The 18,639-nt window shown below is 39.9% G+C and overlaps 1 protein-coding gene across 1 annotated transcript in view; it reads left to right on the plus strand.

The window, feature by feature from the left end:
- Positions 1 to 18,332, plus strand: part of ADGRF4 (adhesion G protein-coupled receptor F4) — a 36,899-nt gene extending 18,567 nt beyond the window's left edge. The window contains exon 8 of the mRNA XM_054819097.1: positions 18,107 to 18,332. Within this exon, the coding sequence (XP_054675072.1) occupies positions 18,107 to 18,332 (226 nt within the window). The remainder of the gene's footprint in view (positions 1 to 18,106) is intronic.
- The last annotated feature ends 307 nt before the right edge of the window (positions 18,333 to 18,639 follow it).

Consider the following 18,639-nt stretch of genomic DNA (forward strand, 5'->3'; position numbering starts at 1 on the left):
GAATGAAAATATGGAAACAGTATTAAAAAAAAACCCAAAACAACAAAACAACCAACACCCCAAAACATCATTTTGCTTAAAGAAATCATAGCTTTTGATGAAAAAAACTGAATGTTTTGGGGGTTTGCTGTTTTATTAACAACAAAAAAGCAATTTTCTGGGGTGGGAGCAGAAGGATCCTCCAGCCCTCCTGAAATGGTCCACCAAAAGAATTGAAAGCAACTTCATTATGAGAAAAAGTTAGTGAAAACAATTCTTGTGTATCCTTTGACAGGAAGGAATTTGAGGTGAAAATCTGACTCTGACTCCTCGTTCAATATTTCCTGTGTCTGCAGTGTGAACCCGGTAACGGCTTTCCTTACCCTTTTGCTTGCTGCTTTTGCCACCGCAGGAACTTTCTAATATACTTTCAGATAGGCTGCGGGTTTAGTTTTCCTGAGTTCTCAACTTGTTTACGGGTGTGTGCTCGATACAGCACTAACAACCAGCTCTGGAACATCTTCTCCTGTTGGGCTGTGAGCTGAGTGCCTTTGGAAATGTCCGGTCGGACTCTCCATCGCATCTCCTTCCTAACGCCATGTAAAGCCAGAGATGAGCCAAGGGCAGCGCGAGCATCCCTGTGGTAAGGGAATGGCACCCAATTAAAAGTTTGGACTGCTTGCGTGACCTTGATAAAAGTGGTTTTTAAAAGTCAAAGTCATCTTGCTCAGCACGTTCACACTTTCTTTTTCCTGACCAGACAGCCACTGAAGGTGCAAGAATAATGGAATCTGTCATTTTAATGTCATAGATTTTTCCCCCTTTCATCGGTGTTAGCACAGACCCGTGGGGAATTTGCAGTGTGAACTCTGAGCTCTCCATCCTGTGAAGCACCTCATTTATCAACCAGAGTCATCCAAAAGGAAATCCAAAGGTTGTTGGTTTGTTGTTTTTTTTTTTTTTTAAACCACACAAATACATATTTGAAGGGATAATACACGCAAACACCCAAACTTGCCCTCTATTGACCAGATCCTAAACCAAAACGACACATTTGTCATTCCTGGGACCAAGACATAACCATAACTCTTCTCTCCAGATATTAACGGTTCTGGAGAGGTATTAGAGATTGGCATAGTCTAGGATCTTCTCCAAGTTATTCATGTCAGTCATATAACCACCTAAGTCTGTAAGAAAAATACATGGAATTTCTATTCTCCCCAGTGAAACAATTCTCCATTTCATCGAGCCCAACTCTTCACAGGGAGAGTGTAGCAGAAAGCTTGCATGAGATGATTAAACATAGCCCATTTTCAGTGACATCTGTGTCCTTGCAGGGTAATAATCCATGCTCGCTGCTAAGCATCTCGTACGCTACCTGAATATACCAGGAATAGCAGTAATAAGCACCATCCCCTCTGTCAGGATTTGTAGAGACGACTTAGTGGTATCTACAGCTCTTCTTGCCTTTACCATTGAGCAGAAAAAACTTCCCTTGGTGAACCAAAAGGTGTAACCTGTCAAAGCTAAGTCGCTTGCCTTAAAACGATGCATTTATTTCACAATGTTTATCAAAGAGCTTTCACTGTACAAAAAGGAAACAAAGCCCACCTGAGCTGGGAGGGTTTCCAAGCTTGACATCTTAAAATTGGATGATGGGCCTTACACAAATCTCAGTACAAACAATCATTTTTAATTTCGTATATAGCATGATACTGCTGGTACAAAATGTGTTGTAAACTTGGCTGTTTTACTGGGAACTTCCAGAAACATCTGATACCTCCAATTGGCTTTTTATTTTCTGTAAACATTGACCTAACTGTTTAGAGCAAGGGTGATGAGGAGAAGACGCTAAGCCGCATCTAGTTCAGGAAAAAAATTCACCTGGCCTCTAACCTGCACCTTGCCATCCTCTTGCCCAGGACTCTCACATAGAGGTTATTGCCTTTTCCCACAAGGAAATTTGGAGGAAATGGATAAATTTGCAAATGGAGGAATTTGCAGCTGAGTGCTTTCCTCTGCTTTTGGCAGGGGCCCTTCTGGCCCTTCCTCAGCTGTATGACTGATTGTGCAGCGTTCTATGAGCAAAATGCAATTGTCTGGAAAAAAGACGTGTCTACCTTGTCCTACTGCAGGGATGAGCCTGGTCGTAATGCATAATGGCATTTTGGTCCCGCGGACAGTTGTGCGCACTCTGTTTATCTGCTGGTACCATGGGCGTAGGCCAGGTGATGGAGAGGGAAGAGGAAGGAAGCCCTGATCATCTGCAGAAGAAGCCGTATGGCCAGTGCATATGGAATTGTTATTTTTTTGGTGTGGATGTTGTCTAGTATGAGTCATGAGTCTTCTTTCTATATCCTGACTGATGATTAAAATGTCAAACAAATGACAGAACAAAGAGTCTGAATAAAATTGGAACTCTACTCTGAATTTCCACCTTTTGTGGAAAAGATGTGGGTTGGTTTTTTTTTTTTTCAATTTGTGAACATTTTTATAAATTCCTTATGAAAACAGTAATTCTGCAATCCCCCTGTGAACGCATTTATTTTCAGATTTACTTAATGTCAAAACTCAGCTTTCATACCTGTGTTCCTCACTGATGTCAGTCCAGCTGCTCCTGATAAATGCCCAGACACAATTTGGTAAATTTAGCAGTACAATTTTACCACAGGTTGTAAATATAACATGAATAACAAATGTCATCTCCAGTCTTGCTTCCTGCATTATGGGCAATTATGAGCAGATGTTTTAGAAGGCTGATTACTTCTCTTTTGCTCCATTTATTTCCTTGACACTGTATTCCAGACCCTTCCCACATAAAGTAATTGATACCAATTTGGTACCTGTCTGATTGAAAGTTTAACTCAAATTCAGTCAAAATGAGTCTAATCTAAAAAAATGCCCAACACACACTTTCTAACTAATCCACAACCATCCTCCCCTCCACCCTTGACACATACTTCTCTTTTTCTTGGTATCAAGATATTTTTTTTTTCTCATTTGCCTCTGGCACTAAATATACTCCCAGAAAATCACCTTCTCTTAAATTCTTTTCCTAGGTTTTCTGTGCTATTTGGGATTTTATGAAATCCTCTTTCATTGGGGCTGTCTGTTGTGGTGTGAGATGTAATCAGGTATTAGGGGAAAAAAATGTTGAAAGAAATTCCTCAGGGAGAATAATGGGAATATCTTTTTGTCTTAGCAAGTTAATGCATGATTTCACTTTTGCACGTGTAAAATGGCTGCATCAGCGAAACGTTTTATGGTGTTGGTATTGCACAGCCATGTCACTTGTGCTAAGATATATTAGAAATGGGTTATTTGTTTTCATTAGGAATAGGAGGTGATGCGAATTTTTCCTATTATTGTCTGATTTCTTTTTAGGGGAAAGTGTCAGTGTGACTTGATTAAATTAACAGTCTTGGGGCAATTTCTGGCTGTGAACTTTTCTCAGAAAAATCACCCATATGTACTGATCATCCTGAACATTAGCATAAATTTGGCATGCACTAATTTTGCTGGCCAATTGTTAATTAAACAAACCTTAATTATATATAGCAAAACTGTGAAAAGCCAATCACAAAGGTATAGACAAGTATCTCTTTCTTTAATATTCTCTGTTATGGCTTGGGAACAGTAATCTTGGAAACTTAGAAATATTTTAGCTATAAAAAACAAAGAATCACAGGGAGAATGGGAAGGAAGCACCCTGTAATTAAATGGATGGTATCATAGGTATAGAAAATTATTACTGAAATAATTTTAAAATTAATTTTGAGTGTAAGGAGAAAACATATCTGTGCAATGTCTGTGAGCCTTTAATCAAATAATAGTCGTGTGAGAACAAGAAAGAAAAACTTACCTACATCCTTCTGCTCCACAGAGTTTGAGTCGTCTCTTTACATTTGCAGTCTGAATTAAGAAACAATCGTTATAGTGTCCTACTAAGTGATTCAGAAACAAATAATAATGCACATCTCAAGCACACATATTTGACATTCTGTATATTTTAGCCAGAAGACCTTTCCAAGCTTAACCCGATCCTTGTTTTACTGGCACTTTAGAGGACCATGATGCTAGAATGGATGAAAACAAAATTATTATAAGAAGTCTTCTCCATTGTGCATGTGAAGGCAGAGGGATGTGTTTCCAGTGATGCATTAGAGGCTACAGCTTTTAGTGTTGATCTGTAAACTGCCAGGTGGTGAGTAAAATGGACTGCCCTGGTAGGGATGGTTTAATAGCTGAACTGTATTAGTTTGTGACAGTGCAAAAGTAAATCCGTTTTCTTTTCATGGCATAGAAGGACTGGGGACCTCATTAAAGTACAGATAAGAATAATTCAGTGAAGTATCTATGAATATTCATTGTTACATGAGTGCCAGCCTCCTAGATAATGATTTTTTGAAGCAAGAATTGCATTTGTGTGACAAAAGCAAAATATTCCCATATTTTAAATGGTTTGATTTCCTTTTAAGTTTGTCAAAAGCCCCCTCTGTAATAGTACCATATTTATGACCTTTAATGTTCTTGGGGGAAGCCTTCTCCATGGGATATCTCTGTGTACTTCCATGCTGAGCTGGGACAGAACCTCCATCCGGAGGTGCCTGTGTGTCCCCTTATCTATGGAGCTTATGGACTACCCTGGACTGATGCTTAAGGGAAACGCATCCCGCTTACTCGCCCTTCCTGTGTAATATGGCACACGCTAGTATGCAGAGGAGGCATCAGATGTCCTCCCCATGAGCTGTGTTTGATTGCCCCTGCACAAGGCTGGGCACCACTGTGCCCCAGGGCATTTTGTTGGCTACCCCAAGGCAGCAGCTCAGGCTGAGGACCAAAGGCACGTGCAGAGGACATGATAATATTCTTTACAATGCAATGGCCATTTCTTCTGTTTTCCAAAATATAGCAGCTAAATTTCCCAAGAGCTAAAAAGCATTTATGCTCCCACTGAATTCAAGATATGGAAGACCCTGGCTCTCCCAGAGCACTTCTGAATATCTCTTTCCCCTCCATTGCAGCAGTATGGCATGAACGCACGACCCTGCTGTTTCGTTTTCCGTGGGACACGCGCACTGCTTAGCTTTCTCTTTGGCTGCAATGCTTCACATCCCTCTTCCAAATCACAAAGTTAAGTTCATATTCTCCATCTCTGCTTCTCAGGAGTGAAGGAAAATACTCTGCCTCCTGAAGGCTTTGCTCAAACCTGCGTTTGTACCTCTCTCTCCAGAGCTCCTTTCCTTACTAGCTCTATGCTTCACTTTTGCTATAAGCATTTGGAAAAAAAAAAAAAATCTCACTGGATAGAAGTGGAAAACTTTTCTGTTCCTGTTGCTAGAAGAAATTGCCAACATGCCATTCCAGTCATTTTGATATGCATTTCCCATTTTTGGTGGGTTTGATGTAATGAGGGAATTTACTCATGGTTTCTTTCTTTTTCACTCCAAACGTGAATGGCAAAACACTTTTTCCTAGAGAAAAGCTCAGTGACCTTGGAAATGTGCACCATACCAGCTCCTACCAGCATATTTGTGTGCAGACATGCAGTGCATATATAATTTTTGTTGACAGCCTTGAAATAATCCAAGCAAGTTCAGCAGTGGCTGCCTAGCGTGTGATTCCCTGTCATGATATGCCCAAGTCTTAATCTCTTTACTTCAATATGAAGATGTTAGCCATTTACCAGTCCTCAAGGAATTGCTCTCAAAGTCGTGAAGGTTCCATCTAGCATTCCAGTAATTATCTTTTTTTATTTCTGTGCCTTCCAGAGAACATTATGTTGAACTGATGTGTTTACAATTACAAAGAGGTTTTTTGTTAAAGCATTTTCTGCTTCTTAGATAGACTTTATTTTCAAGTTCCAGTTGGTGTTATAAGGTCCAGCCCTCCGACTGGGAGCTCCCAGTACCCCAGCAGAGATTGTAACATTCATGTGTCACCATTTAGAGAGACACACTGTGAACAGCAAGGGATTTAAAATAAATAAATAGACCTTCTGAAAACTTGGAATGGTGAAAGCGAAGGCTTATCCACCATCATGGGTTTGTGTGTTTTCAAATCTTTCATTCCTTTAGGAAGAAAATATTTTTAGAGGATAACACTTGAGGTTACACATTTTTACTGGAACTTTACTCCGTTGCTATGTGGGACGCTAGACTCTCATAGTGTGAAGACTGTAAAATTAATCCACTGAGTCCAGAGGGCTCTCTTATTTAAGCAGAAGTTTTCTCCATCCCTCGGGTAGTATGATTTATGCTGCAGTGAGAACCTCATAGAAGAAGGGCTTAGAAAAAAGAAAATTGGGTGTTGTTGATTTTACAAGACTGAACTGGGCTTAGCTGCATACCATGGCCACGAGTTCTGGTTACTTCTTCACCTCTCCGTGCTGCAGTCACTCAGTGCTCTACCTCTTCTTTGGTCTATGCCTGTTAGTGAATATAATCTGAGTATCCTAAGTAGTTGCAATGTCTCATTTGATTTTATTCACCCTGTAATTCTTACTATGTTCATTTTATCTCCCAATTAATCTACTTTGGAGTCAGGACTTCAATCATCTTGTTAAAAATGTATGTATTATACTAATATAATTAAAAACCATGGTGAATTTTCTTATGGTGAATATATGCTTAATATCTTGGGTATATTATAACATCTAGAAATTAGATTCTCTGCTTCTATGCATGTTGAAGTAATTAAATCCCCACTGTGAGCCATAGTTTGGTTTATATAAAAGCTTTTTGGATTTAATGATAGTTCGCAGTTTGACAGCAATAACAACATTCTCTTTGCAGTACTTGGTATAGCATGAACAAGAATTAGTCATTAAAAAGTAATCCTTTTTTTTGTGGAGAAAAGGTACAATTAATACAATGGTTGTTTCAAGAATTAGGCAATTTTTGTTGTTGTTGTTATCAGGACATATCTTCTATAGGAGCAGATGTACATTTGTTTCCTATTAAGTTAATGATCAAAAAGTCTTTAAAATCCTCTTTGTGCTTATTTGGAGCACTTAAACTGTTGGGGTGGTTTTTTAGACTTTAAAAGCTCTTGGTGCTGCTTCTCTTAGCAAGAAGTGGAGGAGTAACTCTTTTATTGGAAATACAGCGATAGCATGATGACTAGTCAAAGCATGAGATTTTATTTGCAGGTATTGATTCCTTTTACTGCCTTTAGTGTCTTGTGTAATATTGCTTTGGGGTGCAACAAAAATGCCACTCAGGGTTATTGGAGGACATTATTTTAATTGCTGTCTTAAATAAGAAAAAAAATTTTTAAAAAAAAGGAAAAAGTCAAGTCTCTTATAGGCTTTAGTATTTAAAAGGACAAAGTGCTCATTTTTACTAATACTATATCGTCTCAATTCTGCAAGCTTTATTCTTTCAAAGGTCATGCACATACCGTTTCTGGAATTCTGTGACAGTCTTACAATTTCTCTGCTATTGTTATTTGTAGCTACATGTTACAGATAGTAATTTTTTTCCGTCGTTTCTCAATGTAAATAAAAATCCCTACTTAATCTTCTACAGTGCCATGCTACAATGCTTTGTATTCAGTCATTAAGTTGTATCTCATAAACCCCATAGACTGGAAAATTAAAATGTCAATATTTCCTCAGAAACTGATGGACTTCTATAACTGTAATTCTTTACGTGCATGCCTAACTGTTACAGAGGCAAAAATCATTGTTAGTCCAAAGGCAAATATACTGCTTTTGACTGATTTAAACCATCTGCAATAAGCCAGGTCTGTACTTATCCTCAATGATCTTGCTTAATCAAGAGGAGAGTAAACCAGCACACGTTGGGTGCATTGGCATTAGGAACGTTATCAGGATCACACCTAGCCCTTTGGCCCTGATGCCAGCCAGTATTCCATTGCTATGAAGCTCCTTTGGCCTCCGAAATGGTGTGGCCACATCCAAGCTACCTTTTGGGAATGGTTCGTGGCCCATGGTTGGGATTTGTTGGTAGGGTGCTGCTTTGTCTTGGCCAAAAATGTGGCTGAACATTCACCTTGGTAAGCGCAGGTGACTGAGATTCAGTGCAAGGGAATAATTTCCTAGTAGGAATGTGGCTGATGAAAACAGAGTCACCCTGAAGTCTGAAATAAGTGGAAATGGGGTGAGGTAGATAAGTGCCAAGTACAAGGTATGCCCTTAGGAAATAGCGGAAAGAACTGCTCTTATGTTGTTTCTTGAGCTCAACTTATCCTGACGTGAAGGACTGTCCCATCACGGACCCTCATTCCACTGCTGTCAAAAAGCTGAATGGTCTCCTAAATCATATAGCAGAAGTCTTTCGAAAACACAGGGAGAACGAATCCCCCAGGTGCGTGGTATATATAAAACCTCATCTAGGACGTAGTATCTCAAACTGAATAAAGATGGATAAACTAACACAGATCCCGAGAGTGACTGTGATCTGAGAAATGGGGAATCTCTCTTCATGAAGAAACTGAAGGTACTTCATTTATTTGGATGGCAAAATGAAGGTTGAAATTATGTTGGTTCCTGTAATACACTGGGGAAATAAAGACTAGAACAGGGAAAGAGCTATCAGAGCTACAGGAGAGTCTCAAGGGAATAACAAATAGATGCATGTTCAGGCTGGACGTTGGAGAAAGATTTCTAATCATCACTGAATAAAAGTCAGGGATAGGCCTACGGTAAAACCAAAAGGAACAAATAGCCAAGCCATAAAAAAAGAAAAGAAAAAGAGCATGATCAGCTTACACACAGGTTGCCCGCAGTGCTGGGTGATGAGATTTCATAGCTCCAAACATTCTTCCTAATGCTGTGTTCAATCTTTGTCTGGATATTTATATAGGTCTGCTAATCACGTATTAGTTACATTGTAATTAATCTATTAATATTTTTATATCTTATAAAGTTGTTTACATTGCGCATATATATATATTTAGAAAGAAGGTATTTTGTTTCAGCTGGGACGGGTAAGCACAACAATGGGGCAAATTACCTTTAGGAATTTGTGTGTCCGTAGACACAGCTTGATGACAAGACACTTGAATTCTAGGTAAATAGGTGCTCTTCAGACAAACTCTTCCATGCACAACTCATTCATCCTTTTTTCCCTACCTTCTACTAGCCAGAAATGAGTTTATCAGAGTCCTTTGTAAACATTGATTATAGTTTATCCAATAGCAGCTTTCATAACACTTTTAATAATCCATCCACACAGTATAAATGACTTAAAAAAAGCAGCAGCATTTAGGACTAAGGGAATTATAACCATGCATTAACAGGGGAAAAAACCTAATTTATGTTCTTGAGCTGGTTTAGGATGTTAGCACTGTTTTTTTGGTAAACAAAAATATAGGTAGAATAGTGGAAAAATAATCTGAAAAGTCTTTGCTGGTGTTTTCTGGTTAGTGGTTTCATGGTGGTTGACACATGGGTGCAGAAATGCCATTGCCAGGATGGACCTCTGTTTCATGCCTCTTGCAGGTGATGCAATCTCTTGGATAGCCATTAGCAAAGCTGGCAATGTTGTCTTCGCCTTTTTCTCTCCTTCCACGGCATGCCTAGACATGGCCGATGTTGTCAGGAGTTTGGGGCAACATGCTTGTCTGCAGGACTGACTCCCATTTTATACACTTTCTTGGCACCACTTTTGTAGCTGCAGAACCCATCAGAAAGTCCTGGCACCCTGGAGGCAGTCACCGTGACAGAGATGTCATTGAAGTGGGATCACCTCAGCGAGCCACTGTTGCTGTTGCGTGTCACACATTTTGCAAAGGTGTAAAACAGTAAGAGAAAAAGTAGGTTTATTTTTGAGGAAGGTGTTTCCAGCCTGCTGTCCATGCTGGCCCAATACACAGAGAGACCTCCAACATCCATCCTTATGCATAAACACATGGTGCTTTGGATTTACATTTAACAACCCCCCAAGAAAGTCACAAAATTTGTCAGCGTACAAGAAGATAGGAGAAGTAGTTACTGTAGGCCCATTAAATGAAGGTTTATCCTCATCTTAAAGTATTTCCTAGGTGTCTTCTCCCAGCTGGGAGTGTTTTCCTGTTCTGTATTTCTTTGTTTATATCTTGTCTCAAGTGATGCAAAATGGGTGAGTACCGGTGTATTGATAAAAAAATAAACAGGGGTTAAGGTTTTGGATAACTGTTTAAAATAATGTGACTTGTCCATCTGTATTTGAATTCTGTGAAAATACCACGAAACCTGCATCTATCAGAAACCCATTCAAATGGCCAAAACGGGACATTTGCATTGTAAGATTTTCCACAAAAAATATTTTTTTCAATCAACAGTCTTCTGCTGGGATTATCTTTTTTTTAAATATACCTTTAATTTTTAATTAATCCACCAGAAATGAATTGATGACAAATGCTCAGCAAGCTAATATTTCACATGTCCAAGCACTAATTCTCACTGGTTGAGAGAAGCCCCGAGGAGAAGGACTTGGGGGTGTTGAAAAGCTCAACATGAGCTGGCAGTGTGCGCTTGCAGCCCAGAAAGCCAACCATGTCCAGGGCTGCATCAAAAGCAGCGTGACCGGCAGGTTGAGGGAGGGGATCCTGCCCCTCTGCTCTACTCTTGTGAGACCCCACCTGCAGTACTGCGTCCAGCTCTGGGGGCCCCAGTACAAGAGAGACATGGAGCTGTTGGAGCAAGTCCAGAGGATTTAGATGAGATATTAGGAAGAAATTCTTCCCTGTGAGGGTGCTGAGGCACTGGAACAGGTTGCCCAGAGAAGCTGTGGGTGCCCCCTCCCTGGCAGTGTTCAAGGCCAGGTTGGATGGGGCTTTGAGCAACCTGGTCTAGTGGAGGGTGTCCCTGCCCATGGCAGGGGGGTTGGAACCAGATGGGCTTTGAGGTCCCTTCCAACCCAAACCATTCTGTGATTCATTCTATGATAATTCTCTTGTTTTACTATCTTCTGGGTTACTTGAGAAACTCATCATTTTTCTTTGCTGCCACTTCCTGTTGCAATGAAGGGAAGAATGTTTAGAGGTGGGTTTGGTTTTTTTCTTCTGTATAAAAATTTTAATTTGATGGTATAGTCTGCTTACTATTCTGCTGCATGCAGAGAGTTTCTACTACCACCCTTGCTCTTACACAGCTGGTACAATCAGTGTACGCAGGGTACTGTGAGTGTAACCCAGACCAGGTACAACAGTCTCCGAAACACTTCAAGGCTGCTTGTTTTTCTTTCTCTAGAAGTAAATGGAGCATAGTAACTAGACTTCCGCCTGATACTTGTGGGACTGGGATGATGAGGAGACTGTGGTCCAAGGACTTAAATGTGTGACATGCACAGGGAAGCAACAGCGCCTGGGAAGGGAGTGGGAAGAGAGGAAAAAAAGGCAAGTGATAAACAAGGCTGAGTGGGGACTGAAGGGGAGAACTGCACACAGAATTTAAAAGGGAGAGTGTCCCTACCCTGAAACATTAAACGGGATGTTGGAAATTATTGAACCATAGAAGATGCAGTTTAAATGAATGACAACTTATTTTCAGAAGCTCTTCCACTTTCTTTTTTTCCTTTGAGCCCCTTTCATCTTCTGGCCCATTTTACTTCAAGACTTTTCTCTCTTGCTTTTTACTGTTTTGAACACGTTTCTTTTTTGCCCACCTGCTATTGCTGTTTCTGCCCATTCTTCTCTTTTCTTCTTCCTCTCTTTTGCATACACTCTTTCTGTCCTTTTCAGGAGATTCTGCGTACAGGCCAGAGTCTGTGTTTTTTCTTGTTTTCTGTTCCCAAAGAGAACCCAAAGAAAGACTTCAAAATATCATTTACGCATACGGTTGGATCGGACAACCCACTTGGTGGCCTTGGCTGGGTCATGCTTGCATTAAACTGGCTGATCTGACGGTTACAGTTCCTTGATCATTGCACCTTGTTGGAGGTCATGCAGGCTATACAGTCAAAATCCTTCTGCTGCAGTGTCCTGATTTTGGCTGGGATGGAGTTAATTTTCTTCCTAGCAGCCAGTACAGTGCTGTGTTTTGGATTTAGTATGAGAATAATGCTGATAATGTATTAACATTTTAGTTGTTGCCAAGCAGTCAAGGACTTTTCATCTTCTCGTACTGCCCTGCCAACAAGAAGGTGGGGAGCACCCAAGGAGCTGGGAGGGGACACAGCCAGGACAGCTGACCCAAACTGTCCCAAGGGATATTCTATACCTTATGACATCATGCTCTGTATATAACTGGGGGGTTGCCCGGGAGGTGGTGTGACTCAGGAACTAGCTGAGCATTGTCTTTGGGTGGTGAGCAATTGTGCTGTGCATCACTTGTTTTGTATGTTATTATTATTAATTATTATTTATGATTGTTATTATTATTATCTTCCTTTTCTGTCCTATTAAACTGTCTTTATCTCAGCCCCCGAGCTTTACCTTTTTCTTTTTGATTCCCCCATCCCACTGTGGGGGAGAGTGAGCGAACAGCTGTGTAGTTGTTTTAGCTGCCTGCTGGGTTAAACCACGACATGTGGTGAATAAACCAGCAACTCCAATGAAGACTAATGTGAGATCCTGGGAATGAGGTCCATAGTGCATAATCCTCTTTCTCCGTGGTTGCAAAAAAATTTTGCTTTTACATGAACCCTTGTGTCAGGATACTGCTCCAGGTACCTCTCTTTGGTAGCAATGCTTTGATGAATACTTGTTCTTGCATGTTCTCTCATCTGTGTCATGCAACTGTTCATAGGGCTGTATGGCAGGGGATAAATCAACTGAGGTGGATAAAAAAATATTCCTCTGTTTCTTTCTTCTCTTTCATCCAGGAGCATGGACATGAGGAAAGCCTGGACCTGTGAATGAAGATACAACAGTGTTGCTTCAAGGATGTGGGGCTTCATCAATAATTTCAACTTCCCATTAATCCTTCTTTAGCTATTGACTCAAAAAGGAGGTGGTCATATACGTAGGTAAACACATACCAACCAGCAGGCTGCCAGTGAGTTAAAAACCCAAACAAACAGGGGCCAAAATGAGAACCACAAAATTAAAGTATTATTATCTCTAAAGGGTGGTGTTGGAGCGGAGGTAACTGCACAAGCAGAGATTTATTTCTCTGATGCATTGTGTGAAATCTTATCAAAACCACTCACTAAAACCACCGGCGTAAGTTACTTAGACACAAATAACAAGGAAGTTTGTAGCTGAAGTAATGGCAGGTACAAACCCAAGTACATATCTCCAGGTAAAGATGCACGGGAAAGGGATTTGCTGTCACGGAAGGGAGCGGCTCCATTCTGGAAATTTGGAGGTTCCCCTTGCTGGGGAGACAGTGATTGTTTTGGAGACAAGGCAGGGAGAGGATTTTTGTGGTGGAAGCTGGTAAAAAGCTTGGGAGCTGAGAATAAGGACCTTATTTTTTATCCCGTTTTATTCTTTGTGTGTAAGAAGCAAGATTCATGTTCCTTACGTTCAAAACTTTGTTCAAGACAAACCTGACTATCGACTTCTCTTTGCTATAGAGCACTGCTCTTGGGAAAGGAGGTCAAGCAGTTGCTGTTGATGATTTTGTAGTGGATTAATTGGGCTGTGTAACTTTTAGAGCACAGTAATTGGCAGCTCTGTGCCCCGTTATGAGTCATGCTAAGTCATGCCTTCATGAAGGACCTCAGAGCAGGGAAGCATGTGCAAGCAAACACGACCAGTGGAAGAATCCTTTTGTGCTTAGTATGACTGTGAACTGATCAGGGTTGGATCAGCTAAGCTATTCTAAAATGGATCAAAAAAAGCCTACTGAGACCATACAACCCCAACAAAATGGTAGCAAAATATGATAATTCTTGATGGAAAAAAAATGGTTTTGGTCTTTAGTCCTAGTTTGAGCTCTCCATGGAGGAGATTCTGTTTCTTTCAAATGCCAAACCGATCCATAACTCTACATAAGTCAAAGCATCCTCATTTCTATTAGCTATTAAGCTATATTATTGCCCTTAGAACAACTCTGACCATCTCAACTAAGTATTAATTCTTCTATTACTATTCTAAAATTCAGTGCCTGCGCTTATGGTTAATTGTCTTAATAATGTTACCTCAGTATTGCCTAAGCTGTTGCAATAAAACAATAAATATAGTGTTCTTGAGTCAGTTTTAAACATTATTAAGTTTTATTGTCTCCTTTAAATGGAGAGAAATTGAGAAGCTGAAGCTTGTTTAATATACTGGAAAATTAAAAATAAAGCAACAAAAACCAACACAAGCAAGTGTCCTTTGTCCTTTTTTCATTTGCAATGAAGGTAGAGAGAGTCTATGTGGGGAAATGATGGATCCGGGGTGACTTGTGATTTTCCCCTTCCTCAGACTGTCACCAATGTATTTAATAATTAGAAGCAGGCAGAATAAGGTGTTTTGACTCCATTTTTTGTATCTAGGGAAATGAAATATAGCAAGAAGTTGCTGCACTTTCTAGCAATGAAAAGACAAAATCATTGCTGAAATTGCTGGAGGGTCTTTGGCTTCACATTCAGAAGAAATTCTTCCATCAAAGGAAACAATTAAAGGGGCTATTTTATTTTAATTTTTTGCAAAGTAGAGAGTCCAAATGAAGTGTGAACTATTAAAGCAGTCAAGATTCAAACAGGCAGTTCCTTGTTTCAAACACAGCAAGAATTCCATTTGGATCTATTGTTATTAATGTACAGCCCCATGAGGTTAATCTCTGTCCACAAATGTATTTGATTTCTCTCTTGAAGTAATGGTATGAAGTAGAGAAATGTGTGATGCAAGTAGACACAGATCAATCAAATACTGTTTCACACTCTTTTGAATTTTGCTATTTAATGCATTTCAGTATCTGTTACCTGCTTTTGATATGTAGGGTCTTCTTCTGTGCTGGTTGCTTCAATATTTACTTGGCATATGGGTTGTTTTCATAAATGGATATAGTTACATTATATGGACTCAAAACAAGAGGAGTAGGGAATCTGAGAAGTTATCTACTCCATTTCTCTTCCCCTAACTCTTCTGAAATCTAAACACTTTTACATTGTTCAGAGGGCTCTCTTGAATAGTTTCCATTTCAGATTAAACAATCCTTTTTTTAAATATATCATTTCTTGGTGGTTTTTTTGTTTGAGGTTGGGTTTTTTTGTTGTTCCTTCCTCCCTCACACCACCACACACACACCCCACCCCACCCCACCCCACCCCATTCTGTTTATTCTGTTGACTTTTTTCTAGACTCTTAAGTTGTCGTGTAAAGGGTGTGAGTCTGATGTGTGGCTGAGGGAGGCCCTCCTGTTGAGCCCCGAGGTTCAGAAAGGACCCCCTTGCTTTCTAAACTCCTTCTCAGAGAGGAGCCTAGGTGAGGCTAGGTCCAGACCTAGTCCCAGACTCGGTTAATGGTTTATGTCTAAAGGATTTTGTATAGCCACATACAAGAGTCAATGTTTGCCTGTCAGAGCCCCCTAAAGGACTTCCACTGAGACAGTTTCACAAAGTTGAAACAGAAAGTTTGTTAGAGCGACAGATATAAATAGTTCAGAACTGCCGTTGATAAATGAACTGACTGCAACAGCGCTAATATATGATTATAATCCCAGCAAAATGCCATCTCGGGTATTCTTTGCCAAAAGGTGAAGTCGCAATGCTTACCAAGAAGGCGTCCCTGTTTTGAGTGGAGGAGGAGAAGATGACTGCCTCTTCGGGGTCTTCAATTTCTTCTCTCCCCCCAGGGGTAACTTCCTCAATATCCTTTATACCCCAACCCTAGCTGTTCCCCTCCCTGGGGTGACGTTTAACATGATTTGGGTGGAGAGTCGAGTACTATAGTCACATATGTTTAGCATATACTCCTTTTAACTCATTATCATACTTAGGGGTGTCAACTTTAATTTTCATTTCACAGATAATTAAGCAAAAGGTCTCACTCTGGGCACCGTAGCCTTCAAGATTCTGTGTAGAAACTGTCTACCTGTTTATTCCACATTCTCTAGCCAAAACAGGGCTGTCCTGCCACAGTAAGACTCCCTCCTTTGGCTGCTTCTTGTACCGACCTTGCAGATCTCCATCCACAATGTTTGAATAAGAGATAAGCAGACACCAGTGTTTTTAACCTCTTATGTGCAATTCTCACATAAGTAGATGCATTTCTCATTTTAAATATGGTACCTCTGGATACTTACCAGCCTACCAACCCAAATGGATGATATGTACAGCTTGTTAAATTGGTGAGCTTTTTACAGTTTCAAATAAATGCAAACAAATAACCAGTTTTATCACACGCAGGGGAATCATCGAAGTTTGATTTTTCTATTATTCTTCATCCATTAATGGGTATCTTCCCTTTTCTCTCTAAAACAATCACGCTACATTCTTTCCATGCCTCTTAATTTTCGGAGATGTCAAAACAGAAATATTGTACACAGAATTTTGTGGTTTAGTTGTCTGATAAGGCACTAAAAAAAGGTTGATGCCCTCATTAGCCTCCATCAATGGCACAGGTCATGGTTCTGCCTCCTGTCTTTCCTGAGGGTTATGGATATGCATCTCTTCTATCTATGTTACTGATTTTTCAGAACATGAAATGATATATAATTAGAGATTTCTACTAATTTCTGTTTTGAAGGGAATTAATTAGTTCAAAAGTTATTGGGGAACACTTGGGCAATGTAATTATGTAGTCCTTGTTTCCTTAAGAAACCGGGAAGCCAGTCAACTGCTTAATTTTCTTTCAATTTTAGAATTAATGTGTATTTCCAGGGATAAAGATTAAAAATGAGTATTTAGGAAGTATTTAACTTCAGAAAATTTAATTTCAAATTTTAAAGAAAACAACATTTTTCCCTTTTTCTTTATTTAACCTATTTCCTCTTTTGAATCATTCCATGATGAAAGTGTTGCTTTCTGTTAATTTTTCATGAGTAAAGATAAAAGGCATATAGATATTTAAATTAGGATGTTTAATATTTCATCAGCTAATGTTAGGTGAGATGAATCTTAGCCTGCATGTATAATTATCTTCATAGTTCATCGAATTAAGCCTAGAAGTCTGCTCACCTGTACGTGATGGGCTGTTGCATTTTATTTGGCTCTTTGCTTTGTACCTTTCATGTTCCTTCTCTTGGGAGACTGGGGACCACAGGCCAAAACCATAAGATCCCAAGGTGTCATCATTGCCTGAGACAGGACTTTTTTGAAGTGAGACATACCCAGATGGCCTGAGTGAACTGTCATAAGGTGGCCTAATTTAAGGTTGTCTTTAGCAAGTTCTGCAGACCCAGAGGACAGAATTAGCAGCTTGATTGATCACACAGATTTTTTATGCCTTAGTAAGAGAAAAGTACTCCTACATGCATGCATGCTAAAGGAGACATTGCTTATGTTTGCAGTGGAGGTTGGTACAAATTGTTTTGGAGGGCAAATTAGAATCAGGACTAATTTTAGACCTAGCTCTCTAGTCTTAGAAAACCTGGCGTTTTAGAGAGCAATTCACTTTACTCTCAGCTATGCATTTTGTAGTGAGATGAAATGGCCTCTGGTGATAACCCAAACTATCTGTTTGTCTGCAGGAACTGATGTGTGGTTTAACCCCAGTCGGTAAGTAAGCAGCACATAGCCACTTGCTCACTCCTCCCCCAGGGGAAAAAAACCTCATAGGTTGAAATAAAGATAGTTTAATAGGATAACAAAAGAAAAGAATAATAATTTTGTATATATATATATATAAAACAAGTGATGCACAAATGCAATTACTCACCATCTGCAGAGAAAAAAAACCCAACCTGATGCTGTTTCTGAGCAGTGATGCCGCCTCCCGGCTAGCTTCCCTGGTTATATACAGCGCATGACGTTCTATGGTAGGGAATACCCCTTTGTCCAGTCTGGGTCAGCTGTCCTGGCTGTGCTATCCCAACTTCTTCTGCACCTGGCAGGGTGTGGGAAAGTGAAAAATCCTTGACTTAGTGTAAACTCTACAAGCACCTAGCAACAACTAAAACCTCCAATGTATTATCAACGTTATTCTCATACTAAATCCAAAACACAGCACTATACCAGGTACTAGAAAGAAAATTAACTTTATCCCAGCTGAAACCAGGACAGAGATTAATGTGAATGGATCGCATTCCATGGCATCTCAAAGTGGCTGAGAGGTTTTTGGACAACATATCTGAGAATTGTTGTTCTAGGTGCAAAGAAGAAAAGAATGAGAAGTCAAGAAATCAAGAAGGACTTAAAGTAAGAGAAAAGGTTGAAGAGGGTTATCTGAAACAGCTTGAGGACAAAGATAGGCAGAAAACAAGAGAAGAGAGGGGCTTTGAGGAATTCTCCATAGCTAGATATGGTGGAACATGTGGTCCTCAAATTCCAGTTGTTGGTGGACCAGTGGAGATAGCCACTTTGCACAAGATATGAGAAACTCGTATACCCATACAAGGATTTCTTTTCACATAGAAAAGATTCTATTTCTCTTGAGGATTACATGCCAAAAAGAATGAGGTGTGTTTTTTTTTTTTTTTCTTGAGGAGGCAGAAGAAAAGGGAAATATTTTACCTTCCTACCTGACTCAAGCTCTCTGTCCAAAAGGAATGGTACTGCAAGCAGCTACCTACGATTGTGTACAGGGACCTCTGGTTTGATGAACAAAACATGCTGGAGTTTTCATGCTTCCAATTGCCTTGTAACTTCTCAAGAACTTGCAGGTAACTAATTCATAACTTAA

This window comes from Grus americana, chromosome 3 (genome assembly GCF_028858705.1).
Source record: "Grus americana isolate bGruAme1 chromosome 3, bGruAme1.mat, whole genome shotgun sequence".
Taxonomy (NCBI): Eukaryota; Metazoa; Chordata; class Aves; order Gruiformes; family Gruidae; genus Grus; species Grus americana.